This window comes from Priapulus caudatus, unplaced genomic scaffold, assembly GCF_000485595.1.
Source record: "Priapulus caudatus unplaced genomic scaffold, Priapulus_caudatus-5.0.1 Scaffold1556, whole genome shotgun sequence".
Taxonomy (NCBI): domain Eukaryota; kingdom Metazoa; phylum Priapulida; class Priapulimorpha; order Priapulimorphida; family Priapulidae; genus Priapulus; species Priapulus caudatus.
Genome location: NW_014578617.1, coordinates 8,996 through 22,804, shown reverse-complemented (window position 1 = coordinate 22,804; position 13,809 = coordinate 8,996). Strand labels below are relative to the sequence as shown.

Sequence of the window (13,809 nt, the reverse complement as noted above, 5' to 3'; positions counted from 1 at the left end):
CGTCCTACTCCAATCATCTATTCGTTTCGACTTTTGTCCTGTGTATATTATTGCCACTTGACTTGGACTCGTCCTGATAGCTTACACGATATGTTGTTTTTTGGTGGCCTGGGCGTGACTGGATTATTCATTTTACCGCCCCATTAATTGTTCCTTTTCTAACACATATTCATATTGTGCATTGTAGGGTTGTGGGTCGTGATTATTGTGGACTCATGCCCTCTGGCTAACTCAGTTTGTGCGACATTATGCATCAGGTCATTTTTTACTATTGTGTTTTCATAGGTATCAGATGGCGTTCTCTTCCGGGCTTCACGTGTGTTTTACCCTTGGATTGATTGCACCAGCCTTGCAGTCTGCTATGCTCCTAGGGTCTTACACCACTGGACTCTCACAGGCTACGCGCTCTCCTAGTTTCACTCTGAGCATTATAGGGCCATCAGTACATCATCATTCAGTACCTCTCCAACGAAGAAGCTCGCTTTTAACCACTGGCACTCCTCTTTCGTGCCACGCAGGTTCTACAAGGTGGGTCAAGTACTCTCCCTATCTCTGCGTGCACGCACTCAATGCTCTCTTTCTTTTCTCGCTTTTCTTTTCGCACACTCGTGTTATCTCTCCTCTCTCTCTCTCTCTCGCTGTCTCTCCATCTCTCTCTCTCTCGCTCTATCTCTCCTCATTCTCTGTTCCCTCTTTCTCTGTCTTTCTTTTTCCTCTCTCTCTCGGTCTGTCTTCTTTCTCTCTGCTTTCTCTTTCTCTCTCGTCTCTCTCTCTGCTCCCTCTGTCTTTCGTTCTCGTCTCTCTCTCTGCTGTCTTTCTTTCTTATGCTCTCACCCTGTCTTTCTTTCTCTCTCCCACCACCCCCCCTTTTCTCTCTCGCTCTCCCCCCCCTCTCTCTCTCCCTCCCTCTCTCCCCTTCCTTCCTCTCTCTCATGGTTCTCCCCTTATCCTTTTCTGCACCTCTCGACGCCCTCTCCTCTCTGTGCACCCTCTTTCTCTTCCCCCTCTCTCTCTCTCGCTCGCTTCCCTCCCTCTCTTTCCCCTCTTGTTTCTCTCTCTCACGGCTTCCCCACACTCTCTTCTGCAGGGCTCTCTTCAAGGCGCGCGGACTTGACGAGGAGGACTTCCGATTCGGACTCACGAAGGTGTTCTTCCGACCTGGAAAGTTTGCGGAATTCGACCAGGTGATGCGCTCCGATCCGGAGCACCTTGCCGTGCTCGTGAAGCGTGTGGAGCGTTGGCTCGTGCGCTCGCACTGGAAGAAAGCTCAGTACTGCGCGTGGGCCGTCCTTAAACGTAAGTACACGTGTGTGGGGGGATGGGTGGGGGTGGTGTGTGGAAGAAAGCTCAGTACTGTGCGCGGTAGTCCGTCCCTCAACGTAAGTACACGTGAGTGGGGATCGGGTGAGGGTGGTGTGTGGAAAGAAAGCTCAGTACGCGCGTGGGCCGTCCTTAAAACGTAAGTACACCTGTGTGGGGGATGGGTGGGGTGGTGTGTGAAGAAAGCTCAGTAGCTGGCGAGTGGTCCGTCCTGTAACGTAAGTACACGTGTGTGGGGGTGATGGGTGGGTGGTGTGTGGAAAGAAAGCTCGTACTCGCGTGGTCGGCGCTCAAAAACGTAAGTAAACGTGTGTGGGGGATGGTGGGGGTGGTGTGTGCCGAAAACTCAGTACTGGCGCGTGGTTCGTCCTCAAACGTAAGTAGCACGGTGTGTGGCGGGAGTGGTGGGTGGTGTGTGTAAGAAAGCTCAGTACTGGAGTGGTCCGTCGCTTAACGTAAGTAACGTGGTGGGGGGATGGGTTGGGGTGGTGTGTGGAAATAAAGCTCAGTACTACGAGCGCGTGGTGCCCGTCTTCAAACGTAAGTCCACGCGTGTGTGGGGGTATGGGTGGGGGTGGTATTGGAGAATGCTCAGTACTGCGCGTGGTCCAAGGTCCTGCAAAACGTAAGTACACGTGTGGGGGAAATTGGGTTTGGGGGTGGTCGTGTGGAAGAAAGGCTCTGTACTGCGCGGTCGTTTCGTCCCTCAAACGTAAGTAGGCACGTGGTGTGGGGGTTATGGGGGGGGGGGGTGGTATTGTGGAAGAAAGCTCAGTACTCGCGCGTGGTCCGTTCTTCAAAACGTAAAGTCCACGGTGTGTGGGGGGATGGGTGGGGGTGGTGTGTGGAAGAAAGCTCAGTAGCTTGGCGCGTGGTTCCGTTCTCAATACGTATAGTACACGTGTGTGGGGGGATGGGTGGGGGTGGTGTGGTGAAAGAAAGCTCAGATGCGCGTGTTTGTCCTCAAACGTAAGTACAGCGTGTGTGGGGGGATGGGTGGGGGTGGTGTGTGGAAGAAATCTCAGTATTGCGCGTGGTCCGTTCTCATATATCGTGTAAGTACACGTGTGTGGGGGGATGGGGTGGGGGTGGTGTGTGGAAGAAAGGCTCAGTACTGGCGAGTGGTCCGTCCTTAAAACGTAGTACAGCGTGTGTGGGGGATGGGTGGGGGTGGTGTGTGGCAGAAAGCTCAGTACTGCGCGTAGTCCCGTCCTCAAACGTAAGGTACACGTGAGTTGGGGGATGGGTGAGGGTGGTGTGGTGGAAGAAAGGCTCAGTGAACTGCGCGGTGGGCCGTCCTTAACGTAATACACGTGTGTGGGGGGATGGGTGGGGGTGGTGTGTGGAAGAAAGCTCAGTACTGCGCGTGGTCCGTCCTCAAACGTAAGTACACGTGTGTGGGGGGATGGGTGGGGTGGTGTGTTGGGAAGAAAGCTCAGTACTGCGCGTGGTCCCGTCCTCAAACGTAAGTACACGTGAGTGGGGGATGGGTGAGGGTGGTGTGTGGAAGAAAGCTCAGTACTGCGCGTGGGCGTCTTAAACGTAAGTACACGTGTGTGGGGGGATGGGTGGGGGTGGTGTGTGAAGAAAGCTCAGTGACTGGGCGAGTTGGTCGCGTCTTAAACGGTACGTACACGTGTGTGGGGGGAATGGGTGGGGTGTGTGTGGAAGAAAGGCCTCAGTACTGGCGCGTGGTCCGTCCTCAAACGTAAGTACACCGTGTGTGGGGGAGGGTGGGAGGTGGTGGTGGTGGAGAAAATCGTACTGGCGCGTTGTTCGTTCTCAAACGTAAGTACAGCGTGTGGTGCGGGGGATGGGTGGGGGTGGTGATGGGAAGAAAGCTCCAGTACTGCGAGTGGTCGTCCTTAAACGTAAGTACACGTGTGTGGGGGATGGGCTGGATGGTGTGTGGAAGAAAGCTCAGTAACTGCGCGTGGTCCGTCTTCAACGTAAGTACACGTGTGTAGGGGGGGATTGGGTGGGGGTGGTGTGTGGTAAGAAAGCTTCAGTACTGCGCGTGGTCCGTCTTCAACGTAAGTAACACGTGTGTGGGGGTATGGGTGGGGTGGTATGTGGAAGAATGCTCAGTACTGCCGTGGTCCATCCGTCAAAACGAAGTACACGTGTGGGGGGGATGGGTGGGGTTGGTGTGTGAGAGAAAGCTCAGTACTATCGCGTGGTTGCGTCCGCTGCAAACGTAAGTAGCAGCTGTGTGGGGGTATGGGTGGGGGTGGTAGTGTGGAAGAAACGTCAGTACTGCGGCGTGGTCCGTTCGTCAAACGTAAGTAGCACGGTGTGGGGGGATGGTGGGGTGGTGTTAGGAAGAAACGCTCAAGTACTGGCGCGTGTGGCGCGTTCTCAAACGTAAGTACACGTGTGTGGGGGGAATGGGTGGGGGTTGGTGTGGTAAGAAAGGCTTCGAGTATGCGGCGTGGTTTTGTCCTCAAACGTAAGTACATACGTGGGATGTGGGGGGATATGGCGGTGGGGTGGTGTGTGGAAGAAATCTCAGTACTTGCGCGTGGTCCGTTCTACAAACGTAACAGTACACGTGAGTGGGGGGTATGGGGGGCGGGGTGTGGAAGAAGAAGGCTCAGCTGCGCGTGGTCCGTTCTCAAACGTAAAGTACACGTGTTGTGGGGGATGGGGGGGGGGTTTGGTGTGTGGAAGAAAGCTTCAGTACTGCGCGTGAGGCCGTCCTTAACGTAGAAGTATAGTTTGGTGTAGCGTGTGTCGGGGTTGCTTGCTGGTTGTTGGCGGGTGCGTGTGTGTGTGTGTTGTGCGTGCATGGGGCTGTGTGTAGTGCGTGCGTGCGTGTGGGTGTGCGTCGGCGCGGCGTGCGTGTAGGTGTGTGTGGTGTGTCTTCGCGTGCGTGCGTGGCTGTGCGTGCGTGTGTGTGTGTGTGCGTGCGTGTGTGTGTGGAGCGTTGGCTCGTGCGCTCGCGCTGGAAGAAAGCATAGTACTGCGCGTGGTCCGTCTTCAAACGTAAGTACACGCGTATGTGTGTGTGTGTGTGGTGTGGGGTGGGTGGGGGTCGGGTGGGGTGTGTGTGTGTGTGGTGGGGGCATGTTTGCGTGTGTGTTTCTCTTAATGTCTATTCCTCACCTTTTAATTTATCTTTCACTCTCTCTCTCTCTTACTGTCTTTTTCCCTCCCTCTCTCGTTCCCGCCTTCTCTCTCGTTCCCTCCCTCTCTCGCTCTCTCTCTCTTGCTCTCTCTCTCTCTCTTTCCCCTCTCTCTCTCTCCCTCTTTCTCTCTCTCTCTCTCTCCTCTCTCCTCTCTCTCCGCTCTCTGTATATACACACATACCTACATATATGCCCCTCATGCTTCAGTGAAGAATAAGATCAGCTGGCGGCGTCAGCAGCTGATTGTCATACAGAAACACGTGAAAGGTTACCTCGCACGCAAGAAGCACCAGCCCAGGTAGGTGGCGCCACGCGCACTCACGCCCGCACGACGCGTGCGGTGGGAAGTCTTCACATCATGAAGGTCGTGACCTTCGAAATGAGTTCGTCGAATTTATTCGTGTAGTTGCAACACGATATGCGTAGCAGCGACACGATAATCAGTGCGGTGGACATGATATGCATAGTAGCGACACGATATGCATAGCAGCAACATGATACGTGCAGCTGCGACACGATATGCGTAGCAGTGACACAATATGCGTGGCCGCGGCGACACGATATGCGCCTCTGTGACGCGATACGCATAGCAGCAACACGATACGTGCCGTAGTGACATGATACACTCCTCTATGATACGATACCTGCTGCCTTGACATGATACATGGTCCCACAATACAATACAACTCACCACGACACGATACGCGCCACCGCGACACGACGTAACGTTGCGTCTCGCACGATTGCAGGATCCGCGGCGTCATGAAGGTGTGAACGATCAAGGCGCAGCTGGGCGGCTGCACACGCATCATCACTCCGCGACACGATACACGTCCCTGCGACACGATACGCATCACCGCGACACGATACGCGTCCCTGCGACATGATACGCATCACCGCGACATGATACGGTCCCGCGCCATACGATACGCTACACCCCAACACGATACGCACCACCGCGACACGATAGGCTACACCCCGACACGATACTCATCACCGCGACATAATACGCTACACCGCGGCGCAATACGCTACACCGCGACACAATACGCTACACCGCGACACAATACGCTACACCGCGACACAATACGCTACACCGCGACACAATACCCTACACCGCGGCACGATACGCTACACCGTGACACAATACGCTACAACGTGACACGTTACGCTACACCGCGGCACAATACGCTACACCGCGACACAATACGCTACACCACGACACGTTACGCACTGCGACGGCACGATACGCGCCCCCGCGACGCGACCTAAACGTTGCGTCTCGCACGATTGCAGAATCCGTGGCGTCATGAAGGTGCAAACGATCAAGGCGCAGCTGGGCGACTGCACGCGGTGATGTGATCGTATAGTGTATTGTTTAGTTAGTCTTGTATGATGAGGCTGTTTCTTGCGATCTGTTTCTTGTAGCCGAAGGTTATCTCGCGCTAGCTGAAGAGCCACTTGAAGAAGTCACGAGCAGAATAAAACTATTAAGAGTCGAAGTTGATGTTGATGCACGAAGGTTTACTTCACATATAAAACACCATCTTGTAACTGACAATGCTGGAGGTACACTTCACGTATAAATGGTACTTCATTTAATATTCACACACTAAAGGCTGGTTTCACGTATATAAAGCCTTATTATATATTCACACACAAAAAACCGTTATACGCACACACCATAAACTATGCGTATAAATCGGTAAGAACTCCTCTAAAACTACACATACTAGAAACTACTAACAACACGTACACCAACACTCATAACACATCAAAGCCAAGAACTCCCACTTTTGTCTTGCGCGGCCCCTTATAAACGGCGCGCTACTGTGGTGTCCGCTAGGAACGCCACCGACTAAAATACTTCTATTAGCACCCCACTTTGACTCCACTAGGTGTCGCTACGCTGTCATATTTATATAAAACTTCACACGTTCACAACTTATTTCCCACACCAGGCGTCGTCACTTATCTACGAATTCCCTAAGTTGACGCCTTTTTTCTGGTTGTCAACACGGTCCTCTAATCACATCTGGTGCCTTGCACATCCGTAATCTAAGATCTTTACATCCTGTTAAATCTGTCAACACGGATTGGGCGTGGGGTTCTGTTCTCTACGCTTTCGTACATGTTCTAAGGCGACCCGGTTATGTTTAGCGCCTTATGCTGCGTTTACACTTTGTTCCCGGCGGCCACGGCAGTCCCGTTTCAGGCCACCGTGGACAAAACGGGATGAACGTGAGACAACGCGGGGGGACGGAATGGGTAAACGTGACAGGCCGTGATTGCCGTGGATGCTGCGCCAAATTATTAATTTGTCAAAAGATTTGCGATGGCAGTCACGGTGCGGATGAGAAACGTAGTAGGCCGTAGTAAAACGGGGTGAACGCAACAAAACGTGACAGTACGTAATAGGCCGAAACAAAACTTGGAGGCGGTCCGTAGTGGGACGGGAAGGGGCGGACGGGACAGGACGGGTTCGGCCCGGCGCGCTACGGCGCGTTGCGTTCTACTACGGACTGACACGGCGCGCGCGGTCCTAAAACTGGACTAAAACTAAAAGTAAAACTGAAATGTTGAGTAGTGGCCCAGCTGCTGCCTTCTGTCTTCCGATAACCATTCGCGCACCGACATGGATCTTGGCCTTCTCATCCGCCTTCTTCGCCTTCTTCCTGTCTGCTATACTCTGGCCTTCCCTCTCTGCAACTGCTGCTGGCCTTCCTCTTGCTGATGCAAAGACTGGATGTATGCACCCGGCAAACATGCAAACACAAAATCTTCTTCATATTGGGCATTCATGATGTTGTCTCGTCGAAATCTCAGGATACAATGATTGCTATTGCTTGGGAGGCCTTCTTTTTATACCGTGAGCACAAACGTGCTGCAAAGCTGCCCGGCGTCCACGATTCACCCGTAGAAAGCCTTGACAGAACGTGAAAAACGTGTCAGACCTTGATCAGATCGTGAGAAATGTGAGGGACCCCCTCAGAACGTGACGGGCCGGGAGGCAACGTACTGGCATCCGTGGTAGACCGCGGACCGAACCGTAGTGCGCCTTGGACCCTCCGGGACTCAGCAGCCCCTTCCCCCCACGGCCCGTCACGGATACCGTGATAGACCGTGAGAAAACTTGGCAAGACCTAACAAAACTTAAATACAGAGAAACAAATTGCCATAATCCCACGGCGCACTACGTTTCGGGCAAACGGGGCTGCCGTGGCCGCCGGGAACACAGTGTAAACGCAGCATTAGCAAGTGGCTAGCTAATTTAATATTCATAAACGCGTGACATATATACACGCCCGACATCGTACATGTCTTATGGTGAACCATAGCTAGGGTGCGTCCCTGCTGGCGTACTGAGCAGCCATGACGCGTGACCTTGGCGCCTGTTGCTATGCGAGAAATATACACGTGACTCGCGCAGGGAGTAATTTAAATAATTAGTTAACAGCGCTCTGTTACACACGCATCATCACTCCGTGACACGATACGCGTCCCTGTGATACGATACGCATCACCGCAACATGATACGGGCCCGCGCGATACGATACACTACACTGCGACACGATACGTACCACAGCAACATGGTACACTCATCTGCGACACGATACATGCCCCCGCGACATGATATGCACTGCGACGACACGATACACGCCCCCGCGACGCGATGTAACGTTGCGTCTCGTGCGATTGCAGGATCCGCGGCATCATGAAGGTGCGAATGATCAAGGCGCAGCTGTGCGACTGTGAGCAAATCATCGGGCAACTGCGGCACGACCGCGACGCGTCCGCGGCGGAAGTCGCAGACCTGCAGCGACGCATCGACGACGTCATGACCCGCATCAAGGTAGGTGGCGCCACGCGAGCGTAATGTTCCTATTGTGTCCCATTATTAGTAGTATGAATTAGTAGCACGATTTTACCCAGCGCAGCGGGTACCCGCAGCTAGTATATATATATATATATGTGTGTGTGTATGGATATGTATATGCATGTGTATGTGTACAGAAAATTTAGGCGTTCCATTTGTTAATGACTTGGTTACTTTGTTGCTCGACTGTTCTTCCCTGCATTATAGTTTCTCTGTTGTTCTTCCCAGCGCTAACGTTCTATCATTGTTCCTCCCTCGCGGTAACATTTCTCAATTGTTCCTCCCCATGTTAACGTTCATCCATTGTTTTTCATTGCACTAATGTTCATCCGTTGTTCCTTCCCCGTCGTTCCAGGCGCAGTTCATCGAGAAGAACAATGACGCACTCCACGCGTCGCTCGCGATGCTCCTTGCCGAGGCGAACAACGCCTTCCTGCGCGCGCTGTTCACCGAAGGTTCCGCGAAGGCCGCCTCCTCTGCGGGCGGGGGAGGAGGAGACGGAGGTGTGCGCAAGGGGAAGCTGACCTTCATCAGCATCGGAAACAAGTTTCGCACGCAGCTCGGCAGCCTCATGGAGAAACTACGCAGTACGGTGAGCAGGGGGCGCCACTGGCGGGGTAGGGGGCACCACGGGGGAGCACTATGGGTGGGTATGTGACACCACGGACATGTGGAAAAACCGCGCTCTCTCCCTCTATCTCTCTGTCAGGCCATAATAAAAATATTGTTTGTTTGCTTTCACCCGACCGACCCGCCAAAAAGGGGCCGACTCAAAAAATTTTATTGATCTTTCCCATTTTTTTTTTTTACAAATTACATCCTTGTACATTATATAAATCTGTAGGCAATATATGTACCAAGCAAAACAAGCATTCAACAGAAAAGGTATCTCCACACAAGCACACCCGAGCATGTAGACACCATGCTGAATTTGTAAAAAGTCCCCCTCAAAAAAGAAGAAGAAGCCACCCTACCTACCCAAACTTTTCAGCTTGGGTCGGGTGAGGGCAAACAAAGATTTTTGTCATTGTGGTCACACACACACACACACACTCTCTCTCTCTCTCTCTCTCTCTCTCTCTGCACTCACAGGGCACCAGCTTCATACGCTGCATCAAGCCGAATCAGAACATGGTCGGACACAAGTTCGAAGGCGCGCAGATTCTCAGCCAGCTGCAGTGCTCCGGTAGGTGGCGCCAGCGTGGCGTGCGCGGGCGTTTAGCGTGTGGTTTCAGTATATTTCAGTATGGTTCATGTTTTGTATATTATTATTATGATGATAATATATTGTGGTTTGTGTATGGTGTGTTTTGCATATCATGTTTTTGTTATGTTAATATATAATGTTTCAGTCTGTGCATATCATATGTTTTGTTGTGTATATATGACATTAGTCTCTCCATATCATGTGTTTTGTTGTGTATATATAACCTTAGTCTCTCCATATCATGTGTTTTGTTGTGTATATATAACCTTAGTCTCTCCATATCATGTGTTTTGTTGTGTATATATAACCTTAGTCTCTCCATATCATGTGTTTTGTTGTGTATATATGGCTTCAGTCCATATCATGTGTTTTGTTGTGTATATACAACCTTAGTCTCTCTATATCATGTGTTTTGTTGTGTATATATAACCTTAGTCTCTCCATATCATGTGTTTTGTTGTGTATATATGGCTTCAGTCCATATCATGGTGTTTTGTTGTGTATATACAAACCTTAGTCTCCTATATCATGTGTGTTGTTGTGTATATATAACCTTAGTCTCTCCGCAATGCATGTGTTTTGTTGTGTGTATATAACCTTAGTTTCTCCTATCATGTGTTTTGTTGTGTATATATTAACGGCTATCTTCTTCATTGCATGTGTTTTGATGTGTATATATAACGCTTTAGTTCTCTCCATATCATGTGTTTTGTTGTGTATATATAACCTTAGTCCCTCCATATCATGTGTTGTGTTGTGCATCAACGGCTTTCAGTCCTAATCATGTGTTTTGTTGTGTAGGTATGGCTTCGGTGCCAGCCTCATGGGTCAGGGAGGGCTATCGTCCCGCGCACCAGTTGCTGAGGTCTACAGCATGTACAAACCAGTATCTCCAAGAAGCTCGCCACCTGCACCCACGCATGTTCTGCAAGGTGGTCAAGGTCTTCTCCTATGCCCTCGTGGCACACACCACTCTCTTTCTTTCTCGCTTTCATTTGCACCACTCGTGCTATCTCTCTCTCTCTCTCTCTCTCTCTCTCTCTATCTCTCTCTCTTTCTCTGTCTTTTTTCCCTCTCTCTCTCTCCTGTCTGTCTGTCTTTCTCTCTCTTCTCTTCTCTCTCTCTCTCTCTCTCTCTCTCTCTGTGTCTCTGTCTTTCTTTCCCCCTCTTTCTCTCTCTGCATGTCTTTCTTTCTATCTCTCTCTGTCTTTCTTTCTCTCTCTCCCTTTCTCTCACCCCCCCCCCCCCCACGCCGCCGCGCTCTCTCTCTCCCTCCCTCTCTCCCCCCTTCCTGTTTCTCTCTCACACGGCTTTCCCCCCACTCTCTTCTGCAGGCTCTCTTCAAGGCGCTGTCGAAAAAAACCTTTTCCCCCCCGAAACGAAGGAGGACTTCCGATTCGGACTCACGAAGGTGTTCTTCCGACCTGGAAAGTTTGCGGAATCGACCAGGTGATCGCTCCATCGGAGCACCTGCCGTGCTCGTGAAGCGTGGAGCGTTGGCTCGTGCACTCGGCAGCTGCGAAGAAAGCTGCAGTACTGGCGCGTGGGCCGTCCTTCAACGTAAGTACACGGTGTGGTGATGGGTGGGGGCTGGTGTGTGGAAGACATGCTCACTGCCTGCGCGGTGTCCGCCGTTCTCAAGCGAAGTAAACGTGTCGTGTGGGGGGAATGGGTGGGGTGTGTGTGGAAGAAGCTCAGTACTGGCCAGTGGTCCATCCTCAAGCGTAAGTAGCACGTGTGTGGGGGGATGGGTGGGGTGGTGTGTGGAAAGAAAGCTCAGTAGGCTGCGCCGTGTCCATCCTCCAAACGTAAGTACACGTGTGTGTGGGTATGGGGGGGGGTGGTGTAGTGGAAGAAAGTCAGTAACTGGCTGCGTGGTTCGTCCCTCAAACGTAAGTACACGTGTGTGCTAGGATGGGCTGGGGGTGGTGTGTGCGAAGAAAGCTTAGTAGCGCGCTGGTCCGTTCTTAAACGTAGACACGTGTGTGGGAATGGGTGGGGCTGGTATGTGCGAAGAAGATCAGTACTGCGGCGTGTCGTCCTCAACTAAGTACAGGTGTGTGAGGGATTGGGTGGGGATGTGTGTGAAAGAAAGCTCAGTAACTGCGCGTTGTTTGTCCTGCAACGTAAGTCTAGCACGTGTGTGGGTGGGGATGGGTGGGGTGTGTGTGGAAGAAAGGCTCAGTACTGCGGCGTGGCGGCGTTTCTCAACGTAGACAGCGCGATGTGGGGATGGGGGGTGAAGAAAGCTGCAGTACTGCGCGTGTCCGTCTTTAAACGTAAGTACACGTGTGTGGGGTCATGGGTTGGGGTGGTGTGTGAAGAAAGCTCCAGTACTGGTGCGTCGTCGCGTCCTCAACGTAAGTACACGCGTATGTGTGTTGTGTGTGTGGTGTGGGGTGGGTGGGGTCGGGGTGGCGTGTGTTGTGTGTGGTGGGGCATGTTGGCGTGTGTGTTTCTCTTAATGTCTATGTGAAACTCACCTTTAATTATCTTTCAGCTGCTCTCTGCCTCTCTCGTTCCTTCCTCTCGTTGCTCTCTCTGCTCTCTGCTCTCGCTCTCTCTTCTCTTCGCTCTTTCTCTCCTTCTCTCTCTCCTCTCTCCTCTCTCTCCGCTCTCGTATATACAACATACCTCCCGACATATATGGGCCCCTTCATGTTTCAGTGAAGAATAAGATCAGTGCGGCGTCAGCCGCTGATTGCAGTACAGAAACACGTGAAAAGTTACCTGGCGCACGCAAAGAAGCACCAGCCCAGGTAGGTGGCGGCACGCGCAACTCACCCCGCACGACGCGTGGACGGTGGAAGTCTTGCACATCATACGGTCGTGAACCCTCGAAAATGATTTCGTCGAATTTATTCGTGTAGTTGCAAGCAGCGATATGTTTTTAGCAGCCGACACGATAGCATAGGCAGCAAGCATCGATACCGTGCAGCTGGCGACACGAATATGCAGAGGCAGCAACATGATACGTGCAGCTGCGACCACGAGTATGGCGTAGGCAGTGACACAATATGCGTGGCCGCAGCGACACTATATGCACGCTGCTGTGGACGGCGATAGCACCATAGCAGGCAACACGAATACGTGGTAGTAGTGGACATAGTACAGTCCTCCATTGAGAAAAAAAAAACGAAAAAAAAAAAACGGATACGCTGCTGCCTTGACACGATACATACTCCGCACGATACAACTATCACCTCAACCACGACACGATATGCGCCCCTGCGACAGCGACGTAAAGTTGCGTCTCGCACGATTGGCAGGATCCGCGCGTCATGAAGGTGTAAACGATCAAGGCGCAAGCTGGCGGCTGCCGCCGCAATCATCACTCCGCGACACCAATACACGTCACCGCGACAATGATACGGTCCCCGCGCGACACGATACGGCTACATCCGCGAACGACGATACGCACCACAGCAAACATGATACGGCTCATCTGGCGCGAGCACGATACATGACTACACGATACGCACTGCGACGACACGAATAACGCCGGCCCCCCCGCGACACGTTACGCACTGCGACGACACGATACGCGCCCCGGCGCACGACGGTAACTTGGCGCTTCGTGTCGATTGCAGGATCCGCGGCATCATGAAGGTGGCGAATGATCAAGGCGCGGCAGCCTGGGCGACTGTGAAGGCAAATATCGGTAGGACTGTGGCACACACCGCGACGTGTCCGCGCGGAAGTCGGCAAGACCTGGCGCGGACGCATCAACGACGTCATGCACGCCGCATCAAGGTAGGTGGGCGCACGCGAGCGAGGCGAGGTAGGTGGCTTCACGAGCACGCCAGGCGAGGTTAGGTGGCGCCACGCGCGCGAGCGAGCGGTGGCTGACGCGTCCGCCACGGAGGTCGCAGACCTGCAGCGACGCATCGACGATGTCTTGACCCGCATCAAGATAGGTGGCGCCACGCGAGCGAGGTAGGTGGCGCCGCACGAGCGAGCGAGGTAGACGTAGAGTGAGGTAGCTAGAGCAAGGTAGGTAAGCCAAGGTCACTCAAGTTAAACTAGAGTTCGTAATTGAAAGAATATACAATTGAAATGGTAAATTAATAAATAGAATTTAATTGTTAAAATAATGAATTAATAAATTAAAATTAATTGTTAAAATGTGACCCGCTCCAGCAAAACCAGGATTAAGTAGGAAATTCTACAAATTGAGTTATGTGCATGTCTGAATAGATCATTTAATTACCTTTAAAATGATATATAATATTTGGCTATATCTAAAGAATGTGGTTAGCCGCTAGAAACAGTTGCCA

At 52.1% G+C, this 13,809-nt stretch overlaps 2 protein-coding genes across 2 annotated transcripts in view; both read left to right on the top strand.

Annotated features, from left to right (window-relative positions):
- Window positions 1-5,249, top strand: part of LOC106816996 (unconventional myosin-VI-like) — an 11,171-nt gene extending 5,922 nt beyond the window's left edge. Inside the window, exons 3-5 of the mRNA XM_014821639.1 lie at window positions 1,080-1,296; window positions 4,656-4,746; window positions 5,198-5,249. Of these exons, the coding sequence (XP_014677125.1) occupies window positions 1,080-1,296; window positions 4,656-4,746; window positions 5,198-5,222 (333 nt within the window). The 3' untranslated portion in view covers window positions 5,223-5,249. The remainder of the gene's footprint in view (window positions 1-1,079; window positions 1,297-4,655; window positions 4,747-5,197) is intronic.
- The window catches only part of LOC106816995 (unconventional myosin-VI-like), a gene marked incomplete at its 5' end in the record, with an annotated part of 54,404 nt that overhangs the window by 39,083 nt on the left and 1,512 nt on the right, over window positions 1-13,809 (top strand). The window contains 7 exon segments of the mRNA XM_014821638.1: window positions 8,681-8,917; window positions 9,418-9,511; window positions 10,334-10,473; window positions 10,867-11,092; window positions 12,240-12,291; window positions 12,403-12,525; window positions 13,123-13,193. Coding sequence (XP_014677124.1) covers window positions 8,681-8,917; window positions 9,418-9,511; window positions 10,334-10,473; window positions 10,867-11,092; window positions 12,240-12,291; window positions 12,403-12,525; window positions 13,123-13,193 — 943 coding nt within the window.